General features: G+C 64.4%; 2 protein-coding genes across 2 annotated transcripts; one reads left to right on the top strand and one right to left on the bottom strand.

The window, feature by feature from the left end:
• The first annotated feature begins 8 nt into the window (after window positions 1-8).
• On the top strand, window positions 9-5049 carry PYCR3 (pyrroline-5-carboxylate reductase 3). The gene is made up of 6 exons (XM_029923267.1): window positions 9-129; window positions 1880-1944; window positions 2452-2631; window positions 2884-3096; window positions 3414-3506; window positions 3707-5049. The coding sequence occupies exons 1-6, from the start codon at window positions 30-32 to the stop codon at window positions 3887-3889; spliced, it is 834 nt and encodes a 277-aa protein (XP_029779127.1). The 5' UTR covers window positions 9-29; the 3' UTR covers window positions 3890-5049.
• Window positions 5050-5732: 683 nt separating this feature from the next.
• Window positions 5733-9669, bottom strand: TIGD5 (tigger transposable element derived 5). The gene has a single exon (XM_029923257.1). The coding sequence runs from the start codon at window positions 9649-9651 to the stop codon at window positions 7858-7860; it is 1794 nt and encodes a 597-aa protein (XP_029779117.1). The 5' UTR covers window positions 9652-9669; the 3' UTR covers window positions 5733-7857.
• Window positions 9670-9675: the final 6 nt, after the last annotated feature.

Genomic DNA, 9675 nt, shown 5'->3' with positions numbered 1-9675 from the left:
GGGGCCGGGCCTGGCGGGGAGGTGGCGAGATGGCGGCGGTGGCGTCGCCGCGGCTGGACCCGTTACGCGTGGGCTTTGTGGGCGCCGGACGTATGGCGGAGGCCCTGGCGCAGGGCTTCATCCGAGCAGGTGGGGCGCCGCGGCGTGGGGGCGCGTGGGTCCCCGCGCCTGGGGGCCTGCGGGGGTCCGACACCGGCCCGGTGTGCGGGGGAAGGGTTCCCCTGCGCGCAGGGATGATGCCGCAGGGCTCCTGGGCGAGGAGCGAGGGCAGCGTGGGAGCGGAGCGGGGCCGGCCCGGCGGGCTGGTCCGGGCGGAAGGCGGACTCCGCTCCTGGGGACCTTGTGAGCACCGCAGGGACGACCGTGCGCGGGAGGCTTAGAGTTGGTTGTCCCCGCAGTGGCCGAGAGGCACATGGGGCCATGAGACCACCCACCTGGGAAATGTGGTTGGTCCGCGTTGAGAGGTGGTATGAATTTATAGAATAAAATCTACGTCGGGTTTGGAAGATTTAGCACACACACAAAAAGAGAAAGTAACATACTTTGGTAACTTTTAATGCTGATTAACACTAACATTTGGAAGGATAGCATTTTCTTTATATCGTGTTAAGTAAAACATGTTACAGTTAACTTCACTGTAATGATGTTACGTTCACCTTTTTTTCAAATAATTCCATTTTTTTCCCTTACTTGTTTAACGTGACTACTAGAAAGTGCGAAGTTCCCTATGTGGCTTCAGTGATATTCCTCTTGGCCAGCGCTCGCTCAGAGCCCGGGATCTCCCGCCAACCACCTGGGCTCCTGCCTGGGTCCAGTTGCTTGACCTTTGAGCCTCCTGTTTCCTGTTTGTACGCGGCTCTTCTCCAGCGGTGGTGGCCGATTTTCAGGTTTTCACAACCTCGGCAGCCGTCTGGACGTTTGGGTGGGGTCATTCCCTATCCTTCACATTGCAGGGTGTTGAGCCGCGTCCCTGGCCTCTCCTCACTAGATGTCAGTAGCATCCCCCGTGGTGACAGCCACAACTGTCTCCTGGGGTTGGGTACGTGCAGGGACTTGCCTGGTGGAGAACTGCTGGTTTGCAGCAAGGCACAACAGTGCTGTCCCAAACTTACTCCCCGGGTTTAGAAACCGTGACGTGCAGATGACAGGCTGGCTTTCTGCTTTCAGCCGCAGTCAAGGTTCCGAGGGGTCAAAGGCATCAGAAAATACTTTACTGCAAAAGCCTCAAGTGTTTTGCCTCTAAAACCTGCCTTCCTCCCGGGTGGTGCAGATTCTGTGTTGAACACGGGGCTGGTAGGAATGCATGGCGCTTGTCACGGGCATGACTAATTGGCTTTGTGTTTGGGTGGTGGGGTGCACTTCTGTCTTCCTGTGAGACCTTACAGAATTTAATTTCCTCAGCCCTGTGCCCGACAAGTGCAGATGATTTCTACCAAACGGGCCCTTAGCCTCTGAGTGGACATCCCAGCATGGACACACCCCCACACCCAAGGAAGCTTGGCCCTGTTGGGCGTCCCTACCCACCATGCCCCCCTCCTCCCTGGCCTTCCTGTCCCTGGAGGCCTAGGCCCCTGCGGTCCATGTCCTCGTGAGACTAGGCAAGCTCCCGGGGCCTGCACACGCAGCAGCAGCAGCAGCACAGCGGCTGGTGGTGGAGGCTGACGAGGACCACAGGATGGACGGGATCGCCTGGCCCTGGCTGAGCGGGGCGCCCCTGCCACGCGCGTCGGTTCTTACAGCGTCTGACCGCCCGCAGCCAGGAGGGCCCAGGCAGGGCTGAGCGCGGGAGCCTCCGCCGAGGGGCAGGCCAGGCTGGCTCCCCGTCTCTCTTCCAGCCCACCTCCTCACTGGCTCTGCTGCTTGTTGCCTTTCTCTCCAGGAAAAGTCGAAGCTCAGCACGTACTCGCCAGCGCACCAAGTGACAGGAACCTCTGCCACTTCCGGGTGAGCTGGTCCCCAGCTTCTGAGTTGAGGCTGCCCTGGGGGGACTCATGGTGGCTCTTGGCTCCTGTTCCTCTGAGACACTTCTTGGGGGCAGGGAAATGCTGCTTGTTCAGCTGAACTTTTGAGAGTGGGCTGGGGAAGAGGAGGTCAAGGATGAGAAGGAAGGTCAAGGTTGTGGAAGCCAAGGACGGAGTGAAGGGATGTGTGTGTGTGTGTGTGTGTGTGTGTTTGTGTTGGTGTGCGCAGAGGTGGTTGTGGGCACTCACAGGTCAGAGGGCATGAGGAGGTGCTGGCATCAGCGAGGCCTGGGAGGTGCAGGTTGGGTCCTGAGCAGGAACGGGTGGCCTTGGGTGGCCTTGGGCATCGGGAATGGGGTGGTGCAGGCATTTGCAATGGGAGAGTCCACAGGGACTCCTGGGGATACAGAGTGGCCCCTAGCAGGAAGGGCCATGGTCTGGGAGGCTGCCCCACTTCACCCCAGCCATGACCCCGCTGTCCCCACTGCAGGCTCTGGGCTGCCAGACCACCCACTCCAACCAGGAGGTTGTGCAGAACTGCCAGCTGGTCTTCTTTGCCACCAAGCCCCATGTCCTGCCAGCTGTCCTGGCAGAGGTGGCCCCTGTGGTAACCACTGAGCACATCTTGGTGTCCGTGGCTGCTGGGATCTCACTGAGTACCCTGGAGGAGGTGAGCGGGCCTTATGTGGGAGCTGAGGCTTTGCCCCCGGAGGCACTTCTGCTGGCCAGGCTCTGGTTCCCACCGCTTGCCATCTGGGACTGGTGCCAGCCTGACTCCAGCCCTTAGAAAGGTGGGCTGGGCGGGACACGGCCCAGATGGGGGCCTGGGGCCACGGAGTGGAGCCCGCCGCTGGTGGAGGCGCAGGACTGTCCGGGAGGGCCGACCCCACGTGTTCTCTGAACCCCGCTTCTCTCTGGCCAGCTGCTGCCCCCGGCCACACGGGTGCTGCGCATCTCCCCCAACCTGCCCTGCGTGGTTCAGGAGGGCGCTGTGGTGATGGCCCGGGGCCGCCACGCTGGAGGCCGCGACGCCCAGCTCGTGCACACCCTGCTGGAGGCCTGTGGGCAGTGCGAGGAGGTGCCCGAGGCCCACGTGGATGTCCACACCGGCCTCAGTGGCAGCGGCGTGGCTTTCGTGAGTGTTATCCCCCTGCCTCAGGCCGGCCCTTGACGGAGCAGAGCCTTTTCAAGTCCCTGCAGTGACCTCTGCCTCTGGGATCAGGTGCCTCAGCTCCAGGCCGCCGGTATCTCTGCCCCCCCCCCCCCCCCCCCCCCCCGCCCGCCTCCCGCCCCCCCCGCCTCTGTGGCGCAGGGGTGCTCTGGCCAGACACCTGGTCTCAGGCCTCCGGCCAGTGCTTTGGGCCTTGTTCCTGAAGGTTCCCAGCCTTCTCCCGACTGGGTGCTTCATCCAGGAGAGTGTTGGCTTTGACAGCCCCACTCCTCCTGCTATAGGTGTGTGCCTTCTCCGAGGCCCTGGCCGAAGGTGCCATCAAGATGGGCATGCCCGGAGGCCTGGCCCACCGCTTTGCTGCCCAGACCCTGCTGGTGAGTGAGGGCCGCCCCCCAGGGCCGTGTGGAAAGGGACAGATGGTGTGTCTGCGGGGCAGCCGAAGGGAGACCCCAAGGGAGACGCGGGCCCACCTGAGTCAGGGTCTGGGATGGGGGGTCATGCAGGCTCCACAGTGGGACTGAGCTGGAGAAGGGCGCCTGCCCCCCTCAAGTCACCGCCGTGCCCCTGTCCCCAGGGCACAGCCAAGCTGCTACTGCAGAACGGGCAGCACCCAGCGCAGCTTCGGACAGACGTGTGCACGCCGGGTGGCACTACCATCTACGGGCTCCACGCCCTGGAGCGGGGCGGGCTGCGGGCGGCCACCATGAGCGCCGTGGAGGCTGCCACCTGCCGGGCCAGAGAATTCAGCGGGAAGTAGGGAAGGGGCCCTGGACATGGCTGTCCCCAGGCCCTCCTTCCGTGCCCCTTCCCTCCCGGCAGGAGCCTCCTGGGCTGGCCCGTCCCCTCATAAGGACATGAGGTCAGGACTGGAGGTTCACAGGTGGGGTCCCGCTCATCTGTAGGACCCCTCCCCCACCTTGGGGCAGAGAGCACCGTGGCGGTGGCCCCTTTTGTGGGTGACCTGGGTTCTGAGGGCCTGAGTGTCGGGCGGTGGTCGGCTGGCTGGTTGAGGCAGGAGCCAAGAAGCCGGGTGCGCCCTTCCGGCAGCTGTGTGACTGCTGCCAGCTGGGGGCGGGGGGTGACACGGGGACTGCACAAGAGACCTGCTTCCTCAGCGAAGCCAGTCACATCATCTTGTCCCCGGGTTGACCTGCTATGAGGTGGGGCCACCCATAGGGAGCTGGGCCTCGAACCTGCCAGCCCCGAAGAAGAGAGCGGGGCCGGCTGCCCTTGCCCTGGCTGAAGAGGAGCTGAACCCAGGCCTTTCCCTGGGGAGCACGGGCACGGAGCCCCCGCAGGCGGCCTCAGTGCTCCAGCCAGCAGCGGGCTGGGGCAGGCCGGGAGGGTGGGCCCAGCCAGCTGCGGGATGGAGACTTGGCTTCAGCTGGCTGTGGGCCCCCAGCCCCAGCGGAGCTCCTGGCAAGTGGCAGGATCTGGGTGATCTGCCGGGTGACCCTTCCCCGGGTTGGCCTGGAGGGTCTCATGGCCTGGCCTCTGACTGCAGGACATTAGTTTTCCGCATGTCCCTGAATGGAGCTGCCAGCCAGGAGAGCCAGGAACTCGGGTCCCACACTGAGGCCGGGCTGCCTGCACCCTGCTCGCACTGCCCTCCTCCCCAAGGCCCTGGGAGTGCTGGAGTCCCCTCCCTCCCCCAGTGGCCTCCTGACACTGCCAGCCGCCGGGTGCAGCTAGCTAGCTCTGCCACCTGCCGGCTGAGATGAAGCAGACCAGTCCTGTCAGTAGATGGCTGCCCCTGCCCTCCACCCTCGGCCTCCCACCTGTCCGCCCCAAACCTGCCGCCAGCCCCCCTCCTTCCATCTTGGCACTCTGACCCTCCCACCTGTTAGGAGGGTCAGCCTCAGGCCATTTCCACACCTGACTTCTCTGAGATGGGAATAAAGACGCCAGTGTCCCGTAGCACCGAGTGACGGATACTTAGGCTGAAACAGCCGGATTCCAAGGGCCTAGAAGTACATTTCAGATGAGGTTTGGGACACGGGGCTCCTGGGAGCTGGTAGAGTGCAGGTGGCATGGGCGCAGAGGCTACCCACTACCCACCCTGGCTGTTGTCACTGTCATCGGGAGGCTCTGGCCGGGTGGGATCGCTGGCTTCCTGACGCCCCACCCTCCCCCTCCGGTGCGCTGGTGCATTCCAGTGGCACCTCTTCCTGAACAGAACTGTCCCCGAGGACCAAGGACCGAGGACCGGGGCGGGTTGGCCCCTCCTGCCCGCCCTGCCACTCACAGGCCACTCGCTGAATGAGCGGTGTCTCCGGGAGCCCCAGTCTGGCCAGCAGGGCAGCCTTGCCCCAGATGGCGATGGCTCTGGACGGGACAGGAGTCACGGGAGTGGCTTTGGGGGTCGGGGCCGTTAGTTTTTCAAGAGGCTGGTGGGTCTAGTTTCTCCTTTCACCAGTTTTCCTGTCTTCCTCCCATGAGGTGTTCTAGTTCCTGGCTGGCTCAGCCCTGGAAAATGAAACAAACTCTTGTTCCTTGGGGTTAGCAGTTCAAACCCCGTGTTCGGTGCAGAGGTTACTTTAGAAAATAAAATCTACCCCAAATTCAAAAAAATGTATTAAAAGAAGACTTTAGAACAGGGATGTGTATGAAGTTGACATGAGCCTTTATTATAAAGCGCACTGGGCTGGCTGGCTGCGCCCCACCATCAGTGAGGGTGGGTGTGAAAAGGCTCAACAGAGCGTGTACCTCATAAGCCCACTGTCCCCTCAAGGACACGCCTCCGGAGACCAGCCTTGCCTGGGGACACCCTTATCTGGGGACAGGCAGTGCCCAGTGCCCTTCCTAGGGCTCCCCAGGGCAATCCTGACCTGCACTAGGCAGGGGCACGGGCTGGGGGTCCCTGGTCCCCTCAGCTTGCGGGTGCTCCGTTTCCCTCCCCACATGCTAACACTGCACCTGCAATCCACCTCATGTCTGGGGGGTTTTAGCAGGAAGCTGCACACCTGCTCGCCTTCTCAGTGTTTCCCACCTCAGCCCGCTGCCACACCAATGGATGCCCTAACCAGGCCCCTGCCCACCAGTCACTTTCTGGAAAAGCAGCAACCTTTGCCATTCTCCTGCAGACACTCTCTGGGGCCCCAGGCGCACCCCTGCCTGAGGTCGGCCTCTCCAGTCACCCCTGCAGTGGGCCCGGCAGGCTGGCCGCTTCAGCCAACGGCTCCCAGCCCGGCGTCCCTGAGTTGCCATCAGGTGGTATAAGACTTCCCAAAGCCCTCTGCCAGCTGCTTGGGTTAGAGTCCCAGGGCCGGCCGCAGCCAGCCGCAGGCTCCTCTGGGGGTGCAGGCTGGAGATGGGCACGCAGAGGTGCCAGCTGGACCCCAGCTGGACGCTGGTGCCCTGGGCCTGTCCAGTCAGGCCTTGCTTCCAAATTCTCCACTTCTCCCCTCGGCTCTCAGATTTGAGATCTATGTGTTAACATGCCCACACACGTTCCGACCGAGAACAGCTCCAAGGTGTGGCCTGTGTCCCCAGACTTGTGGGGACGCTGCTCCCAGGCCTCCCTCAGGCCAGCACACAGCCTGTCTGCAGTCTCCAACTCGTGGGAGCATGCAGGGTGGGTAGGGGTGCAGGCTGCAGACCCGGAGTGTCCGGAGACCCCGGGTGCCTCCGGGTCCCAGACCTCCCGCAGGACTCCGAGCTCTGGGCTGGGCAGTGACACATGAACACGTGCCTCCCTCTCTCTAACTGGACCACTCGAAAGCCCAGTTCCTGGGGCTGTGGGACGCTGCTCCTTCGCCAAGCCCTTGGCAGTGTCGGAGGGATGGCGAAGGCTTGGAGGGCACTAAGGCACTGTAGGATTGTCCCGCTATGGCTGTCGGTGCCACAGGCCTGCGCCAGGTAGGTGGCATGGCTCCAGGTCCCAGGGCTGGACAAAGCGGGCTGTGGCTGGTCTGGGGAGCTCGTTCAATCGTTGGTCATGTCCCCAGGGTCCAGGTCTAGAAGGCTGCCAACCCCACAGAATAAGAGCGGGACTTTGGAATGGAATTTTCCTACGGAAAACTGACAACCCCAGTGGGACAGAAATCTACACTCATCCAGAACCTCAGGACCCCTGAGCGTGGGCACTATCCTTCCTTGCCAACTGAGAGAGCCAACCTCCAAGACCGGCCCCAGGCTGGGGGATGAGTGAAACACCAACCTGGCTCCTGTAACGGGTATCTGTAAAAATGGACTTACTGTGCTAAAACCCAAAACTGAGCAGTGTGCCTCTGCACGGAGAGGACTGCACGGCGTGGCTCGGGAACCATGAAGCACCAGGGCTCCAGACTGACAGGAGTGCTGGACACTTGCCCAGGGCCTGTGACGGGCCACCAGGGAGGAGGGCAGGAGGTCCAGACAGGCACGGGCCTGACGATCTCAGCCCCACAAAGGCCAGGGCGGGAACGCCGACTGCTGCTCTGCTAAGGGCACTGCGTCGTGTGCACGGCAAGGGACCTGGCTAGAACCACACCCCACGAGCGTGCTTGCCCAGGGAGGAGGTGTATGAGCTCCAGGCCTCCCTTCTAGCTCCACCGCAGGAGATGGGGGGCCAGTGGAGCAGGACGACCCTTCACCAATAGAGCCCCTCCACATCAGCCTGTGCTGGGGTCCTGAGCCATGGGGGGCACCTCTGGGGAGGGAGGGGAGATGCAAAGCCTGTGTGCATCCCCTCCCTCCAAGTGCAGCAGGAAAACAGCCACTGGAGGGCCACCTGCGCTGGCTTGGTCACACCCCGTCCTCCAGGACTGCAGGAGAGGGACCGACGCCCCCCAGCCTCCGGGCCACGCTGATCAGCGAGCGCAGCTGCACCAGCTTTGGTGGCCCCACCTCCCGGGGGTCCTGGTTCTCCAGCCACCGAAGAGCTGTCTCCAGACCCCGGACAGCCTCCCCAGCAGTGGGCACGGTGGCCTCCTCCTCCTCCTTCTCCTCTCCACCTCCCATGACACAGGACAGGCTGGCAGGGGGTGGAGGGGCAGCAGGGGCCAGCACCGGGGGCCGGCCAGGGCCTGCCTCCTCTCTGCAGCTGTCAGGCAGCCCCCCATCATCGTCCAGATGCAGCCACTTGGCCACCTCCTCGGGCGCCAGGCGCTTGTAGGCCAGGGCCGCCAGGTGCGTGAGGTCGCTGAGCACCCGGCTGCGCTCTGCTGCCTCCTCGGCCTGGCCCACCGGCTGCCCGGCACACCCCTCGGTCGGCCGGGGCTCGAAGGCTGCCCGCAAGCCCAAAAGCCAGCAGCGCTCGATGCTACCGGCCTGCACCAGGTCCCAGGAGAGGCCGGCCAGGTACAGCATGTCCTTGAGCATGAAGCTGCGCATGAAGTCCAACGGGGAGCCGCCTGCACAGGACACCGCCAATCTCAAGAGCTCCCGCTTGTACAGCTGCTTGAAGGCGGCCACCACCCCCTGCTCCAGGGGGGCGGGGATGTGTGCCCTGCCGTTGCCCTTGGACAGGAACAGCACCCGCACGGCCCCATCCGGGGTCTGCAGCTCTTCTGGGGAGCTGAGGGGCTCCAGCCGACACCGCCTGAGGGCTTCCTCACTCTCCTCCAGGGCAGGCGTCCTGGCGGTGGGGCTTGGGCAGGGCGGGTGGGCCACCAGCAGCACCGCCCTCTGCTGCAGGCAGCTGCGGCGCAGGTAGCGCCTCACGCCAGGGACAAACTCCTCGAAGAACCAGCCCCGCAGCAGTGGGCGACTGAGCCAGGCGTCCGGGCTGTAGCGGTAGGAGGCTGGGAACTTGTCCTGGTTGTGGTGGCGCAGGCTGGGCGGGTCTGGCAGCTGCCCGATGACCAGCGGCTTCAGCTTGTGGCTGCCGGTCAGGTTGGCGGCGAGCAGCACCGTTACCCGGTCGCCCCGCCAGCGGCGGCCGCAGCCCCCCGCACCGGGGTCTCCCGCGCCCAGGGGCACGGCCTGCTCCGGAAGCAGCTTCCAATAGAGACCAGTGACGTTCGCGTTGTAGATCTGCTCGTCTCCGTAGCCGCCCTCGGCGGGGGGCGGCGGGGCCGGGGCCCGCTCGGGCAGGGGCCCAGAGGTGGAGCTGGGGGACTGCGCGGGCTCCTGCTTAACGGGCGGGCCCGACGCGGGGCCCGCGGCCAGCGGCTCGGCCTCGCCATAGATGCGCTGGCTGGAGATGCCGTGGCGCTTCTGCCAGCGCCAGAACCAGCCGTGGCTGGCCTTGAAGGTGCACTCGGGCCCGTAGATCTGGCGCGCGAAGGCCTCGGCCTGCGCCTGGATGAGCGGCCCTGACAGCGGCACGCCGTGCTGGCGCAGCGCCAGGAACCACGAGTAGACGGCGCGGTCGATCTCCTCCTCGTTGGCCAGCCGCATCTTCTTGCGCTGCGTGCCCACCTCGCCGCCCAGCTGCTCCAGGAACCAACGCAGCTTGGGCTCGTCCTTGAGCCAGCCGCGAAGCGTGCCTCCCGGCACGCCGAAGTCTCGGCACACGCTGGCCTGCCGCTCGCCGCCCTTGACGCGCTCGATGGCTTGCAGCTTGTCCTTGATGGAGTAGGCCTTGCGGAAGGCCATCTTCACGGCCACGCGAGGCCGCGG

This window comes from Suricata suricatta, chromosome 15 (genome assembly GCF_006229205.1).
Source record: "Suricata suricatta isolate VVHF042 chromosome 15, meerkat_22Aug2017_6uvM2_HiC, whole genome shotgun sequence".
Lineage (NCBI taxonomy): Eukaryota > Metazoa > Chordata > Mammalia > Carnivora > Herpestidae > Suricata > Suricata suricatta.
The sequence above is the reverse complement of the archived record's forward strand: the minus strand, read 5'-3'. Positions and strand labels throughout refer to the sequence as shown.

Bases quoted from the DNA above. Each gene is read 5' to 3' on its own strand.
- PYCR3 (XM_029923267.1), top strand. From the start codon at position 30: ATGGCGGCGGTGGCGTCGCCGCGGCTGGACCCGTTACGCGTGGGCTTT. The intron at 1,945-2,451 runs GTGAGCTGGTCC...TCCCCACTGCAG, and splicing joins GGAACCTCTGCCACTTCCGG to GCTCTGGGCTGCCAGACCAC. The intron at 3,507-3,706 runs GTGAGTGAGGGC...CCCTGTCCCCAG, and splicing joins TTGCTGCCCAGACCCTGCTG to GGCACAGCCAAGCTGCTACT.
- TIGD5 (XM_029923257.1), bottom strand. From the start codon at position 9,651: ATGGCCTTCCGCAAGGCCTACTCCATCAAGGACAAGCTGCAAGCCATC.